The 16,960-nt window shown below is 47.4% G+C and overlaps 5 protein-coding genes across 5 annotated transcripts; 3 read left to right on the forward strand and 2 right to left on the reverse strand.

The window, feature by feature from the left end:
* Positions 1–2,889: 2,889 nt before the first annotated feature.
* On the reverse strand, positions 2,890–4,743 carry F4817DRAFT_360292 (uncharacterized protein; the record flags this gene model as incomplete). The annotated part of the gene is made up of 4 exons (XM_049306261.1): positions 2,890–2,936; positions 2,993–3,136; positions 3,198–4,506; positions 4,660–4,743. 4 exons carry the CDS (start codon positions 4,741–4,743, stop codon positions 2,890–2,892), a joined length of 1,584 nt encoding a protein of 527 aa, XP_049156788.1.
* A 3,580-nt stretch (positions 4,744–8,323) lies between these two features.
* On the forward strand, positions 8,324–11,167 carry F4817DRAFT_193294 (Mis6-domain-containing protein). The gene is made up of 8 exons (XM_049298483.1): positions 8,324–8,561; positions 8,617–8,992; positions 9,044–9,115; positions 9,168–9,291; positions 9,345–9,515; positions 9,570–9,830; positions 9,886–10,003; positions 10,054–11,167. Exons 1-8 carry the CDS (start codon positions 8,486–8,488, stop codon positions 10,977–10,979), a joined length of 2,124 nt encoding a protein of 707 aa, XP_049156789.1. The 5' UTR covers positions 8,324–8,485; the 3' UTR covers positions 10,980–11,167.
* F4817DRAFT_193290 (P-loop containing nucleoside triphosphate hydrolase protein) lies at positions 11,168–12,533 on the reverse strand. Its single transcript, XM_049298482.1, has one exon. The coding sequence runs from the start codon at positions 12,202–12,204 to the stop codon at positions 11,356–11,358; it is 849 nt and encodes a 282-aa protein (XP_049156790.1). The 5' UTR covers positions 12,205–12,533; the 3' UTR covers positions 11,168–11,355.
* A 768-nt stretch (positions 12,534–13,301) lies between these two features.
* F4817DRAFT_344784 (uncharacterized protein) lies at positions 13,302–15,116 on the forward strand. Its single transcript, XM_049304191.1, has one exon. The coding sequence runs from the start codon at positions 13,375–13,377 to the stop codon at positions 14,368–14,370; it is 996 nt and encodes a 331-aa protein (XP_049156791.1). The 5' UTR covers positions 13,302–13,374; the 3' UTR covers positions 14,371–15,116.
* Positions 14,506–16,170, forward strand: F4817DRAFT_367087 (uncharacterized protein). Its single transcript, XM_049307073.1, has 2 exons — positions 14,506–15,589; positions 15,680–16,170. Exons 1-2 carry the CDS (start codon positions 14,670–14,672, stop codon positions 16,116–16,118), a joined length of 1,359 nt encoding a protein of 452 aa, XP_049156792.1. The 5' UTR covers positions 14,506–14,669; the 3' UTR covers positions 16,119–16,170.
* The last annotated feature ends 790 nt before the right edge of the window (positions 16,171–16,960 follow it).

Consider the following 16,960-nt stretch of genomic DNA (forward strand, 5'->3'; position numbering starts at 1 on the left):
GCAATACCAAGAACAAGAACCTTACCCACGGCGGTCAGCATCTTTCCAATAAGGAAAAGCTAGATCCTTTAAGGCTGTTTGACGTAAGGCCTAGCTTACTATGCGTCTCTCGGCCCGCAACCGCTTTAGAGACGAATGTGAGAGAGAGAAAGAGAAAAATATCTGAGGAGACTGGGTGGGTAGGGGGTGCGGCATTGTCCAACCATACATACATTGCATGAAGTATTGACGTAGGACAATTATAGGGCCCCATGGGTGATTTGCTTAGAGTTGAGAGTTGAATGAGCTAGGAATGTTAGGAACGTGGACGCGAAACTCCTACAAATGCATTTTTACCAATGGGGATAAGCCCTACCAGAAAAACTGTCTGTGGAGAGATTTGTTACCCTGGTTCGTACTATAGGTACCGGCATTATGAGGCGGAAATATATATATTCGAAGCGCTCGCTAGACCCGGGTTGCATAAGGGCAAATCGGTAAGATAAAAAGGTAAATGTCCCGGGCGGAGTTGGAAGTTTTCGGGGCTAGGTTATGTGTTGGTTATGTGTTGATCAACTTTGTCAAATTTAGATTCAAGCCGAGCCGTCGAGTCTCCCATGTTATCATACTTCCATGCTGCCGTGGTCGTACGCATCATGATGATTAAACACGTATGGTTTATAATCATGTAGCTAAAGGTGTCATTATCGAATAGCCTTTTAGGACACCTCTGCGTAGTCTTGTCAAACTCGCATCTCGAATCGGATTTGATCTAGCTGATTGTTATAGAAGTCCGCAGGTAAGCAAGGGAGAAGACTGTGTCACCTACTCGCGAGATCTTCCAGTTAACACATGGTAAAATAGTTGCTGTTTGTAGCTAGCCCATATTCAGACCGTGAACCGTGGAACGAGACACGCATGTCTCCCGTGGCGGCTCGGCTACCAAGTCCGCGTGGCTGGAATTGGTAACGATCGGAACTACATTTATACCGTATGCTGACAACGTTCAACTCATGTGCGTGGAAAGGCGGAAGCACAACTTACGCCTTGTTTTGAGCCTTTGCCCCTTCAACTTCGCGGGATTAAGGGTTTACGAGACCTAACTGCTTAAGCAGTGCTCAAGCAGTAAGATTTGCTGCGCTTATATTCCCTGTGTCAGATAGGTCAGATGGGCGAACCCGTCCTCGCGGAGTCTTTACTTGCAAGTACACATAGGTGTGAGGTTACATATATCGAGCCAATGCATTGCAACTCGCAGCTTTCGTGCGACACATCCTAGTTTACCATTGGTGCGGGACGAAGTCGCAATAGATATTGCACCCTTCTATACAGTAGAGGTACTTTTATCTGAGCTGGTCTGCGTTGTGACACATCTCTGGGCTCACTATGGTACGTTGATCTGAAGCTCTCCGTATGTCGATTTGCCCACCAAGACTGCACAGTGACTTGGCTAGCTCGGGGTAACACGAAAAATTAGAGACTATCGGATCTTGTAGGGTGGTACCATTGATCTACGCGTCCGCTCCTAGTACAATAGCATCGACCGAATGAAATGCGGTAGTCCTTTTCAAGTACCAAATTTCGATCGTGGAGTGGATTGCTGAAGGGGTTAAGGGGGAAAGTGATAGAAGTATACTCGGCTTATAAAGATGCTTCGTATGATTAGGTCTTAGTTGTAAGAATTGTATCTTCTGGACGGATTCTCGAATACTATAGGAACATATTAACGTGAGGGAGTCTTCGTGACCTGCGATTTGAAGTTCATCTTTCTTATGACCCCCGCATCTTGGCTTTCCTTGAGTCTTTTTTCACCTACTACAGAAGTGAGTTATAATCAATTTGAATCTCGAAGCCGCCGAGGTCGTCGTCGGACCAATTCTACTTAGTTGGGCAGCGATCGCGAAGGATTCCGCCCCCACAAACCCCCGCTTGCGTCGAGGTGTCATCAAGGACCCCAACACTATGAAGTAATACGGGATATGTCTTAGATTCGTTCATCGAACTTTGGTGGGCTGAATGCTATAGCCCGCCTTGCTGCTTGGATAGGCTGAAGGCGCCGTTGAAACGCCCTATTTACACTGCACACCAATGTGGATTGCCAGACTATTCTGCTTTTAATATTTTGATTTTGAATTGGAGAGGTTAAATCCGAATGCGCTGGCTCGGGAGTAGATTGATATTAGCGAATATTAACCCGAAGTTCGAGTCTTTTAAACACTAGGTCATCCTCATATGACTCCAGTTGTTACTCAACGTCAGCTAAGCCAATAAGCAGTACTGCCAGAGGGTGCTATCCAGTATGAATCGGATTGCTTAGGTACGCACTTTTTCCGTCGTAGAAGTCCCTCGTCGATTGTTGGAACCGGTCAGTTGCTCAGCACTATCCAGTCTTTGTCGAGATTTCATCTGTGCTGGGAACAAATCAACACGTTGGTACGTATCGTCATCGTGCTTATCCAAATGAACTGAAGAGCCTTTGGCGTAATTCTTGATAGCTGATCCAATGTCAACTCCGCGTGACCTATTGAAGATTCCAAACCCATATCAGTTCCTACGCCATGTCTCATAAGAATAGTAGAGCCCCTATAATGCCGAACGTTGTACAGCTGAGTTAGAACACCGTACAAATTGCTTCGGCATCCTTAGTTGAAAGTGAAATTCGACTCATAGTACTCCACGATAAGGGAAGCCTCCCTGCTCTCATTCCGCTTTGATTTCGTGGCCATGTTCATGTACAGACGAAGGTCGCTCCACCGAAGGGCTTATTGAAGTAGCTTTACAAAGTTGCCAAGCTGGAGCGCAACTAAAAAGTCCGCACACGACGTGACGTGCCGTGAAATGGTTGCACACACATCGTAAAAGTTCCCTGGCATATCAATCAGTATTTAAAGTCGGCCGTCAAGGTTATATTTATGTCGATTTCCATAGATCTCTATATATAGCCCACTTCTGGAACCCTATAAAAGTAGAATGTTAAGATTGGGAATACTCATGGTTGGATGACAGAACTTACCCATCGACTGAAACCCCTCATAACCACCTTTCACAGCATCAAGAAACACGCGTTTCATTCCTTGGTCTTTGAGTATGGTGACGCAAGCATCGAGTAATCTAATCATAACAGTGTCCTTACTGATTGTCATCGCCGCATTGCCGTCTAAAGTCCGGGTTAGTTGAGAATCTTCGAACAGTTTTGATGAGCTTTGACTGTTACCAACCTGCAATGCAGATGCACGCTACGCCCCCCACATCAGATCCAATCGTCCGTGCCCAAGGAAGGTCTTGTGCCAATGAACTAGCCTCATTCGGGGTATATATTAATGCAGAAGCGATGATTTCGGATTGTTCCCATCCTAGGACAATATCACTGATGCGACCATCCTGAGCGAGATTCACGTATTGGTCATACCAACCCGTATAGTCTTTGTGAGCAGACTCCTTTTCTACGAAGTCTGCGATCAAGGGGAAATCGTCGAATGTGCCCTGTCGGAAAGTCAGCCCGGAGGAAGGCGCTGATAATCCACCGCTCGGCCAATCATCGATCCTCAAGAGCCAGTCGCAAATATCTTGACCACGGCCTGGAGCCTGCCCATCCATTTGCCAACCCCGCCTCCGAAACCAGCCCTCAGACGCAGAAGCGGCAGGAATACCGCTTAGAAGGCGGGGGAACGTAGAACCCAATTGAATCCGATCCACTCCCCGTATTCTTTTAAGTTGTTTGAGAGCGTGCTCATACAGGCTAAGCCCGACCCCCCGCCGCCGATATGCTGGCTTAACAATGATCATAGCCAACGACCCAATAAGTCGCTCACCTTCTCTATCGACAAATGTAGTATAAGTCGCACAGAACCCGATAACTTCACGGTTCTCGGGGAGTCTCACGAGGAAATGCATCGCATAACCATCCCGCTGGAGCAATGACTGTAGGGGGAATTTCTCCAGGTGAAACTGATCTGGTAGACACTGATTCCAAAGCTCATGTACTGGGGCGACATTAAGAGCATCCCAACTCTCCGGAGGCCAGAATTTCGGCTCTATCATCAATGACTGCACATCTAGCCCCGCGGTACCCGTAGCCGTAGCTTCACCAAACAGAACGGCAGCCGCAACCTGCAAATCAGAAGGTAAATATCCGGGCAGCTGGACAATTGTAGGGAAGTTTGCTTCCATGAGGCCGAGGTCGTGTATATTTTGGCATGCCATGATGATTTGCGGGCGTTGCTCTCCTATCTTCCGCGCCATTAGGCCAATCTCAACCTGCGAAGATTGGCCGGTGTAGGGAAGCCCTGAGATGACGAAGATGACAACTTTGGCTCGTTTGATAAAACCGACATGTGTGCTAGTTAACCCGTTCCGTGAGGTGTACGGAACATGTCGAATCCACGGATGTCTCGCGGCCAAGGCTCGGCCTAATGGCTCAAACGGGTCGTTGTCTTCCCCAACATCTAGTTGGGCAGGCGGAACGACTGGCGTGAGAAGAACGACAATGTCACTGTCGCCGAGTATCCTAGTAAGGGGGATGCAGGCCTGTAGGTCACTCAGGTTAGTATGTTTTCATCCAGTTGGCTTTAGGAAACCATTATGAGTGAGCTACGATATAACTCAAAAAGTCATATTCATGAATATGTCCATTTCCTGACTCGAACCGGACATAATAGAATGCTGTAGTAAGCTACTGACCTGGTGGTCCCTGATGAGGGTCACCTGAGACCGACGTGAGCCTCCACGGTGTCCGGACGTAGTGGCTGGTTGACCGGGAAGCATTTCTTAGAGCTACCAAATACCGAGCATGCACTTCATCCCTGATGAGCTTTGGGTATTCCTGGGTTATATATTAGTATAAGTCAGGAGTAAAGCTTGACTAGGATTGGCCCTAGGCTGTCAGCAGACTATGCCGAAATTACTCACCAGTCTGGTCTCACCGAATGGTAGAAGCTTTATGACATAAGCATCATCAAATAGTAAATACCAAGCGTCTCCTATACTAGATTATAGAAAGGAACCTATTGAGGCTTGTAACGCATGAAACGTTCCACACAGGTAGCCAGGTCAAAAAGGATGTGGCGCTGCTCTGGTGCCGGGGTTGGGAGGATCTTTCAGCTACTAGAAATTCCAACAGGTCAGTAGCTCGAGCTAGGATAACGGTCGAAGAGTAGCCGTAAGGGCCGAAATGCGAAATGAGCCTTTTCAATGATAGTATGGTACGGACAACCGGGACCCGGATACAGGGGACGGTAAGCCCACTATAGAGTGATGCGATAAGAGAGGTAAGCGACTTGCCGCCACAGAGCAGAGCTCCATTTGCTGCAGCAAGTGTATTCCTTAGTATTACATACCTGTACATACAGACGCCACGCCAAAGGTACATGTATATAAACTGCCTAATCGGATGCAATTAATAATATCAAAGCCGACGTCCGTTTGCAATAGAGGGCGACCGGCGGTGAAGAGCGTTGTTCCACTAGGTAGTCTCCGCTCTGAATTCCGAGGAGTCAAAGGAAGCTGACAATGTATACGTTTTGATATCACTACGGTAGTGGTGGTTGTACTTCCAGGGTCGCTATCAAGAGCATCAGCGTCAGACAGATGCAACGCATGAAAATGGTGTAAGTGAACAGAGACACCTGGTAACACGGGCACTCACCGGCTTTATTTATTCGTACTTAATAATATTGATGCTAAGTTAAGGGGATCCTTCGCTGAGTATGGTAACGCAAAAATATAACGGACATTAGACCTGAATAGCCAGCCCAAGAATAGCACGGCATATGTCGTTCACGGTTCTATACAGCTGGGGCCCAATCGTATGCTTCTAGAGTCGCATGCGCATAGTATTGTCTATGCTGAACAATACCTAGCAGCTCAAGGTTTTCAGCATTACTCGGGGCAATACCAGTTGTATGTGGGGGTAACATTGAGCAATATAACGTGCAGAACACACACACACACACTAAGTGTATATAAATGAACGTGCACACATGCCGCTAATTTTGCGATATCATGACGCCCATGTTCGAGTCGCACATACCTACATACTAAAAGGCGAATATTCGTAAGACTTTGATGATAACCTCGATAGCGAATCCGACATGTACCAACTCCCCGAAGGATACGTCTATACCTGCACGTTGGGGCGTGACCTCGAATATAGTTGAATGATTGGGAGTTTTTTCCCTCCAAGGCGATCTAATCGAATTAAGAGCTGTTGCACGTTGGTAGTACAAATGCAATGCAACATGCTAAGAAGTAGGGACTGGAATGATAAGTGATAAGCGTTGGAGGTTCTAGGATTCGGTTTATTTTTGCTAAAGATTTAATACCCTAGCAAAGTAATACAAGCATCAAGGGGAAACACCCATCGGTGTTCCAACTCGGGTACACTGAACCATGCGTGCACATGGTGTTGTACCTTACCTTACCTGCCAAGGACGGGAACTACCTACCTAACGCTCTTATTACCGATAAGGGCAAGTACCTACGCACTATACCTACATCATTCTACCTGTGTAGGTAGGTGCGAACCTACGAACATTAGGTACCTATGGTGCTAGCGATTCTAACTTCCGGAGGAATGGTACACTATAACATCGGATATGCCGAGTATTTATATCATTCCTTTAACCGGTTAGGTAGTTTATAGCTTCTTCAATGTGAAAGCGGCCAAGTTGATTGCTCAAAGCTTTTTTCCTATATGTACCTATCTAACAACAACGAAAAAAAAATACATACGACGTCGCATCAATGGGCGTGTCTACGGAGATGTCTCCTTAAGGCATCAACGACCGTTCTACCTATAACCTTGATATCCCTATTATTGTCTACCGCGGCTGCTGCTAGACTATGTAAAATTTGGAAGGCATGATGATCTACAGACCGTAGCAGTCAACTACCCCACCTCGCTTATAGCCGCGCTGAAACCACTTGCTTGTGTTACTACCTGCTTACTTTATTCAGTTGCATTGATGTTCTTGTCTCAATTCGGACGCTCGGATTGCGCAATGTTAAGAAAGCCAAAAGTAACAAGTGCATGTCATGTAATGAGGCCGATTGAGGAATACGGCGTCCATTGGTACATGTATCACTTCCCTTTCAAATTATCTCGGTATCTTAGTAAAGCTTATAAGATTGAACCCCGCGATTAATAAACATTTCGATATTTAGGTCTTTAGGGATGCAAGTTAGAACAAGCACCCCATTGCATTCACCTTTAAATACCTATTCAACAATATCCTCTATAAGACTATTTATTCATAAATAGCTGACCTTTCAACTGACTTGTACAGTGCGTTGTCTGCAGATACATAGATAGCTACGCGTTGGACATATCAACACTTATACGGCTTCTCACAGCTTAACACCGCTCGGCAAACGATACTCCCGCAACAAAATCCGTGCAGTACAGATAGCCTATCATGCCCTTTGCGTCATCAAAAGGCTGACTAGGAAGGTACTTACGCTGCTTGCTTCGTATAATTGCTCACGTTACGCAAGCACTTATTTCGTTTGGTACTTGAGGCTCCTTCAAAAAAGCAAGTTGCTGCAGTTTGTACGGAATACTTACCTACCTGTTAATAAATCGGCAATAATCCCTATTCGTTATACATTAGACCCACTAGTCTAACAGACTTCCCTCTTTCGTGTACCAAACAATATGAAATAAATTAGTAACTAGATCGGATAGGTTGCTAGTTTGCTGAACCACATTCGCACATAGAGCAGTTTACCTATCTCGGCCGAAGGATCAAGTAAGATGGATGGAAGGGGTAAAAAGATGTAGGAATACCATTTGCTAGTTTTACGGAATTGGTCAATGCGACTTGTTGGTTATTCTTGAGTGATATAACCACGCATGATAGACTATCTAGATGACGTTGGTCTTACGCACTCAGACCCAAGCAACAAGTCTAGCTCTTCAGAGCTAGAAAGACTAGGATTTTGAAAAGTTCCCTTGAAAGGATAAACCGCTAAAGACGTAAGATGTGAGGCCTTGGCTTAGGTGTAAGTTATTGGTTCTCTGGAAGGATTTCCGACTGCAGATTACATGTAAGAGCCTCGACGTCGTAAGATAGTCTGTCCAATCATGGCGATTCGGGATCCTAATATAGAAAAAATCGCCTAAAACCTTACATATAATAATCAATGCGACTAAGAATTGTTGTTGGAGACGCGATAACGCGTTCCAAAGTTAGCCATTTAAGTAAGACCCATGACTACAGCATCGTCTGGGGGTTACGCCCACTAGTCTTGGCGAACATTAGCGCCTTTTTTTAGGCGTCCCAGGCGTCTGTTCGAAAGACCTCTTTATGCCCCAGATTACATAATAATAAAGACCCCACATTATACCTAAATACTTTTTATCCAATCATTCCCCTTTCTGTCAGGCGCGTCTAAGCCTACCAACAACGCGTAGGATCTGCCAGTATGATGCTATGCAAGGCTGAGACATAGCACAAGGGGTTGTTGATTTCCAAATTGCCTTACCTATCTCAGGGGATAATTAGTAATTATGTCGGGATATCAAGAAGACGATACAATTCATGGCGCAGAAGACATACGCGAAGCCCTGACAGATGTGATTGAGGGTTAGTACGCCCCTTATACAATTGTCACTATTAAAAATAATACTAACTCCAAAAGCATCTAAACTGACGGCAAAGCAACGTGGAAGCAATGTAAAGCTATCCGTAGAAAAGTTGGCTTCATTATCGTATGAGCAAGGCCTCCTCCCGGACGATCTAAGCCAACTCATAGATTTGGTCACTACTCCAAGTTTTCTTGATCAGGCAAGCCTCGGGAATCTCATAAGGAATCTCTATCCGGTGGCTACTGTGAACATCGAGCTTGTAGTTCGGATCATCGGCTGCCTCGGGCATGGAAAGCTAAAACCATCTCTTAACATTCAAGGAGCGCTCCTAAGATGGCTTGTTATGATTCATCACATTATAGAAAACCAGGCCATCTTATCTCGCGCCTACTCGATTCTATTCAATCTACTGGAAACTGCCGCAATTAGGTCCGTCTATCAATATATTATTGCTCCAACATGCCTTGCTAACTGTCACAGAAAGCAGCTATGTCATCTACTAGCTCTCATCACTCGGCGTCGGCATGTGCGACCCTATCGAATCCAGAGCCTGTGAGTTACCTTTAAAAGCATTTGGTTCACTAGATCACTTATACCTCTCAAGTTTATCCTTGTCTAGACAAACGGGGAATGATCCTGCAGTGACCGGCCTGCTCCGAGTGTATAAAGACTACTACCCCGAGATCATTGTAGGGGAAGCGACTCGTGCCAAGGCGTCGGCTTTCAAGGCATGTCTTCTAGGGTCTTGTTTTTGACGCAAAATAGCTTATTATTTTCATAGCATCCAGATCCGCAATGGCGTGAGAGGCTCGATGAAATTCAACAGGCCCATGTGCAACGAAGTACGAATAGAGCAGAACGCCCGCTGAATGCCTTTAGGGTTGCCCGAAGTCGAGCAAATGGCAAGAGCTCCGGTCCGTTCCCGGAGGTGCACACGTCAAACGCGACGGAGGTCTGTTTTGCCCCGCGCCCTTGAAGAGACAGTTATAAACTGACAATTTGCTAGAACTCTATCACCCTAGAGGAGATTGAAAACGTAGATGGCTTCGTGAGAAATCTAGAAAGGATCGAATTACCAAACCAGTTAATAGCGGTCCTAGGAGATCCATTACTTCAAAAGCTACTCGTTTTGAAGCCCGACGCTGAAGCTCATCAGAGGGTGGGTAGTTGGTTGGCTTCATACGGACAAGACCTCATAAGTGGGGAATCCAACATGGATTCTAGCGATGGCTTGGAAATACTGAATAGCTATGTGTCAAGTACTAAGGTATGTGAGAAAAGAGCTTGCGAAACAAATTAGCACTTAACTAACTCTTGCCCAGACTTTCCCCCCTATATTCTTGGCTTTCTTTATCGAGTATCTTAAGATATGGAATGGCCATGATGGACGAGGCTTGATATTCGCTATATTGTCATACTTGCCGTTGCTTAATTATCAAGGTTAGAAGCAAAATCCAAATCACGGCTATTCTAAGACTAATAAAACCCAGAACTCTTCACTGGTATTCTCCAGACGCTTGAAACCAAAGTACTCGACGATACCACAGTTTCCCAATTGCAATTACTCGAATTTTATACGATGCTGCTTCAGCGTTGGGCAATCTCCCTAGCATCACTCGAGCAAAAGTCGGCAAATGCATCAACTATCATCGCTGACCTAGTAGGTCATGTCAACAATCTCTGTCTCACTCTTATTCAGACCTCACCCACCAGTTCTACCCACTCAAAGATCTTGGATTTCTACGAGCAAACCGCAATCCTATCTTCAGATCCAAAACTGCACCATCACACTCGGATTATGATACCACCTTCTCCGTTGGTATACATCCTACACTTTAGCTTCTGCCCGAATACTCTCTCCAGACTCTGTTCCATATTGTCAAAATACAAGGCAGGGTTTCAGAAGGCTATGTCGACGTCCCGCTCCCAATACACTCCAGAGTACATCAACGAGTTCAATGGCTTTCTGATGGACATCTGTAATTGTATCTGGCGATCGCGCGCCTTCAATAGCAATGATGTGAATTCACATGGCTGCTTGGTACCTCAGTCACTCGCCGAAGACCTCGCAGCATATGCTAGTCGCCTTAAGACGAGCGCACCCCTTTCAACACTCTTCTCTCTTTCATATTCGCCGGTCCTAAGCCTCTCGGCAATTTCGTACTTTCGGGAGTTGGAAGACGAGGCGTTAGTACAAGGGGAGCTCAGCACTAGGCATGCCGGACCGATAACTCGTGCCAGTCTTGGTTCTCTAGCTTATAGTGGTGGTTTAAGAGTTGGTTGGGATGACTATCGCCTTGGCGTGCTAAATTATTTGGAACAGAGAGGCATGGCAGGTGTTGGAGAGTTGATGTACAACACTATGACAAACGTGATGAAAAGGAGGTCGTTAATGGCGATGACAGATGCCGCATAGTAAGTAATACAATAAGACTTGGTCAGATTATTCATTCGAAATCGACCGCGATCATACAAGCGTTACGCCTCATCCATTTTAATCAACCCCCCCTAGTACTGTTCTAGGTCTATCCTGTTGAAAGGGTATCTCAAATAACCCACCGCCCCGCAACAGCTACGGTGGTCTTCAATATTTATGCTAGTTCATTGACTTCATTCCAATCCATCCCTAAACGCCCCTGTCTCAGCACAAATACCCGTTGAGTCCGTTTGCTATCACCATGTTGAAAATACGCCGTGCCATGCAAGTTAAGTGCATCCACCCCTAGCCACCCATTTCTTTTAGACCACCAAGCCGGATAGGCCATAACAGACTCATCTTCCATCCAAGCGACCTACTTCCTCTTCTCGCTACTCTCAAGCCCATACCCGCCAAGACCCCCCTGCGAATACGTCAACCCCTCCGTCCCCATCTTCTTCTGATTCCTCGGCCCCCTCTCCTTCAAATCCGATCTCAACCACCCCAACACCAACTCTCCAAGACGACTGTTCCCCGTGCTCGCGCTCGTGGCCTGGCCTAGGAACTGCTCGGCGGGTCCCCACTCGCGCACGGCACCCAGGTGCATGTGGACGAGGTGCGTGGGCCAGCCGGCGAGGTTATCCAGGATATGCGTGGCGTACACGATAGTGCACTCCCGGATCTCGGTCTCGTGCTTCAGCCACCCGAGGAACTCGGCCCGGCTCAGCACGTCCAAGTCCACCGTGATCTCGTCGAGCAGCAGCACGGTCCACGGACGCACGAGGCCCATGGCTAGTTGCACGCGGCGCCGCTCGCCGTCGCTGACCGCGTGCATCCGCCACGCGATGTCGATGTCCAGCACGCCGATCAGCTCGTCCCGCCGCTCGGGGTACGCGTCGCCGCCGACGGAGCGCAGGAGCTCGGCGACCCCGATGTCGGTGCGCACGATGGGGTTAAGCACCCATTCTAGGCCGAGGTACGTCACTCCTTCCAGCCCGTCTTTGAAGGGGTCGACTCCCGACACGCTGATGGTGCCGCCGGGCGCGAGACGCTTGCCCGCTAGTAAGCGCAGCAACGTCGTTTTACCCGCGCCGTTGGCGCCGATGAGAAGGGTGCGGCTGCGCGGTGGGACGTTCAGCGATATGCCCCGGATGCCTGTCCTGTAGTCGGGGAAGGTGTATGTCAGATCCTTGACGGAGATGTCCGGTGGTTGAGTGGGCGCCATGTTGATGGGATGGGGCTGACAAGTAGTTTCTTCTTTGGGCTACTTATTCTACTTGGGTACAGATATTTATATTTATGAAGTGAATAAGATATGATATTAGCCGCTAAGTGACGATATGTATTGGGAGTAGTCGAGGAGGATGTTGACGGCCTTATGACTATTCTTTTTAGGTGCTGTAATTGTGGAGTCGATTGACGATGTTGCAATAAGATCTAGATACAGTGCGTTCAGCTATAATTCAACACGGTGTTTTCCGTCGGAGTACGCAGGAAGCATGTAGTTCCGTCCAAATATTAGGACTAAATATAGGTAGTTCACCATAGGGCGCGTACTATATGCGAGCGCACGAATTAGTAGGATCGGTAGTTGTATTCCAATACTTTTTTTCCTTGATAAGAATGTGTTGTTATTAACTCTAGTCGAGAATGCCTGAAGGGTTATTCCGTTAGCCTGGCCTATTTATGAAGTGTGAAAGTATTAAGAAGTCGACTTCCGTTACCTCCCAGACATAAACTAATATCAAGATGTTATTAGCATATTTAAACAGGTACCTATGTATAAATCTAAGACTATCAAATATTCTTTACTCTCATTTGACATCAATGTTATAACCTTAAGTAATAGAGATGTCTCTAATGAACAATGAGCATAAGATTCTCATCTATATATATCATCAATTACATAACCACAGCCTTTCTCCGGGGTTATATAAGGCAACTTTACTCGCATAATACTTGATACTGGCTAAGTATTAGTAAATAGGCTGTGTAATCAGGGGATATGCTGTACCTCTTAAAGATGCACTGTAGCCGTGTAGTTATTAATTTAGCTAAAGAGCTCTGGGTCTTTGTTCCCCCGCGTAAGAATATCCGCCGCTCCGGAGCGTCTCGGCATCTAGAAGTGGGCAAGCTTACCTTATTAAAATTCCAATACGTTCCAATGATGACACTTCGGCGTTTAGTAATAACGATTACCACCATACCTTACATAGAATGGCGACAGTTAAGTCGGAGATAAGTAATTAACTAACTTGGACATTATTAATTTAGCGGGGTCATAAACTCCATAAAGCCCCCATCGCGAACTTGAATATTTGGATAGAATTTTTAAAGTAATATATTTAATATCTTCTTTTGGTATAGACTCTTAGAATTGTGAACTGTTTAGTCCATGACATTGCTATCAACTACCGCGCGACGAACTTTCACACAAGCATTGCACCATAATTCGAAAATTCTAACAACCCCTAAATTCTCACCGGTAGTCAACATGACAACTGCTGTGTTCAAACATATTGATGCATCAGCAATTCCGCAGGGGACAAGGCCATGGGCCAAGGTCGATATCGAAGCTACTTCGTTTAAGCTAGGTGACCATACCCGCCCAGTGAACAACATCCGAGGGCAGGAAAGCGAGTTTACCACAGACAACTCCGGCTTTGCCGTTTACAATGAACCGTCAAATGAGAAGTTATTTACAGATGATGCCGCTGTGCGTGGTCCATACTATCAGGAAATCGAGGATCTCCTAAGGAAGCGAATTCCTGGTATCAAGAAGGTGGTCATATTTGACCACACCATCCGGAGACGTACACCGGAGGCTGCTCGGGCTCCGGTACAGCAGGTCCACGTCGACCAGACGCCCGCCGCGGCCGAAGCCCGTGTGCGCCGTCATCTCCCCGCGGATGAGGCCGAGGAGCTATTGAAGGGCCGCTTCCAGATCATCAACGTGTGGCGGCCCATCGAAAACCCAGCAAGCGATCACCCCTTAGCCGTCATTGACTGGCGCTCGACGAAGCCAGATGATTTCATCCCGGTGGACCTGCTCTATCCTAAGCGTGCAGATTTCACAGTAGACAAGGACGACAGGGGAAAGGAAGTGCGTCCCGACGACTCGACCAGATACTCGGCGGAAGGATACGAGGTCAGGGGCGAAACGATGTCAGTTGCGCCGAGCGACGCGCATAAGTACTACTACCAGAAGGACATGACGCCGGATGAGGTCATTCTATTAAAGTGTTATGACTCGTTCGGCGAGGGCCAACCCCAAGGGAAGGCGGGAATTGCGGTGAGGACGCCGCATACGGCTTTTATCGATCCTCAGACACCTAAGGATGCGCCCCCGCGGCAGAGCATAGAGGTGCGGTGCTTGGTCTTTTATGAGTAGCGTTACTATCTTGACTTAGCGTAGATATAGTTACGAGCGGCTCTTCTATAATACAATATTCCCATAATGGTTTTGCACATTTTATTTAAGACTAGCCCCTTTCGAGCTATTTGATGATTTCAAGACAACTTCATGTAAACTAGAATACACAGTTTAACCTTTCGAGTTTGGCGTCCCTTGCGTTTACCCCTGTTCGGTATATCATACCCCGATACATGTACTACCTTGTGCCCGAGGTCAGCTTCACTACTTCCAGGTCAACTTGACAACGTGCTTCCCACCAGCCAGCCGCTCCAGCCATGCTTCATCCCTCTAACATAGATGACGGCTTTCCGGCCGAAATTTTGCAGCTGATCTTTGACAATTTGGTAAGCGAGACCAGGACTCTCGCTCGAGTCGGGCTCGTCTCCCGCTCGTGGCGAACACTCTCACTCCCCTTCTTGCTCAAGGATGTCGATCTCAGCAGTCACAACAACGGCCGGCTTCCTGAGTACGAGACACCGTCTTTCCCTCTTCTTCGTGGAGTCGTCATGGCCGACTACTCGGACGAGTACCGCCCTCGCAGCCTGGTCCCACGCCAACGTGCCTTCCTTCGCCTCATAACGGACCGCCCCGAGCTCGCCATGCATGTCAAAGCCTTTACTTGGACTCTCGTGTGGAAAGACTTTGATGAGAACGGCCTGGCGGACATGGACTTGCGGACCTGGGACGTTTTTAGTCGCTTGCAGAATGTCGCCCGGCTGGACCTCGCGTCATTACACAACATCAGCGACCAACCGTATACCCGCCAAAACCCCGCCAGGCTCTTTTCCGCCGTCACTCATCTCCGCCTCGTTGGTTGGATGCACCGTGGACTAGTCAAAGCCATACTAGCCTCGCTCGATGCGAGTAAACTTGGTTGTCTCGAGCTTGATCACTTGCAAGACGAAGGTGCTCTGCCCAACGGCGAGCCGATACCCCAGGACTTAGCCACGAAACACTCTCACCACCGAGGTGACCCGTATGACGACGAGGGCATTGACGACAAGCTGCGGGCGCGCCAAGAGCGAGGAGACGCAGCCATCTTTCCCGGACCCATGTGGTTTCCCTTGCGCCTCCTGCGTCAACGCTGCTTGGGTTCGATGAAGCGTCTTCAGATTAGACTCGGCCCTTTCACAGATACCCCTGACCGGCGCAACTACATAACCATGTTTCACGAAACGGCCAAATTCATTCGAAGGTAAGCAGATAATCGAAATAACCTCGCTCGTTCGTGAGAAGAGTGAGGGTGTTGTAAAAACGCCCGACATGATTGCTGACGAATTCGTAGCGCGAAAGACACGCTGAAGACCATATCCATTGGACTAGGAGAACATCCTACCCTCCACTGCGAAGACGAAGATCTGCTTAGCTCGTGTAGGACATCTCGGATCACAATCCGCCAAATCTACCGTCCCTTTTGTTTTGACCTGACCTCGGCCTTCCTCCACCGCTTGCTTGCGGTACTGACCGAGGAGCGATTCCCACATCTCACACGAGTGGACCTAGAGGGGTTCCGCATCATACGGAACGGAACTTCGCGGCTGGCCCGGCCCCCAAGCCCTGACTTGACGTGGCAATACATCCGCGACTGTCCCTTTATCGACGAAGGATTTACGAAAACGGCCAATATCGACTACCGTCAACCCTTCTCTGGCTATGATTACTATATCTCAGGAATGGACCAGGACAAGCTCGACGAATTGGAAGAAATCCTAGAAAGGAGTTAAGGCACTCGTTTTTATTAAGGAGCTTTTACTTTCTAATTATTTTGGCTCTAACCTACAGGGACCCTCCAAGCGACAGGTGATGAGGGGCCGGCACGCAAGGCACTCTTCGTAGTACCCGGAGTAAAGCCACCGTAAGTGACCTCGACTAGTGAGCCCGGGGCCGTCACTTGGGGATATTTGTCTATGGGGCCCCGTACATACTAGATGAAGAAGCCGTTGGATCCTTGTAGCTCGTGCCCGACCCGCCCCGATCGGTACCCCTGAACCCCTGGATATTTCAGTGACCCTATAACATTATACTGACAGGCATACGACAACAACAAAGTTTCAGCCACCATCTAAATCTTGTTTGGCTTGTCTTTTACCGGTGGCCAGACATCGTTCCCGCATCCTTCGTTGTTGTTGTTGTTGAAATAGGCAGAGCACGAAAGTAAGCCAGAAACTCGTGCAAATCTTGCTAGAATGACAGGCACAGACCTTATCCTCATCAACAAGTTATTGATATTTAGTACTAGTTATATACTATATTTGCTGATATCAAGAACTGTAAAGAGCGCTTTATGAGACACCTCGCTTCAGATTATCTTCTATTCGAGATAGAAGAGGATACATATCAGCCTTCCCTATGGGCAACGACATTTGGCACCGATTAAGCATTTCCTTCCATATATAGAGCGTTCTATAGTGATATCATATCGGCAATATCTAACGGGCTTCCATCGTTTCGTATATGCTCTTAGTTTCTCATCTAAATAAAATATGTATGACGAGTCCCTCTCTCGGTCTCTTTACTTATCAGCTTTGCACACGACTGCGGCGGAGAGGACCGATGCGGAGTGTCG

The sequence above is a fragment of the Daldinia loculata genome (assembly GCF_022478755.1).
Source record: "Daldinia loculata strain CBS 113971 unplaced genomic scaffold F4817scaffold_43, whole genome shotgun sequence".
Taxonomy (NCBI): Eukaryota; Fungi; Ascomycota; class Sordariomycetes; order Xylariales; family Hypoxylaceae; genus Daldinia; species Daldinia loculata.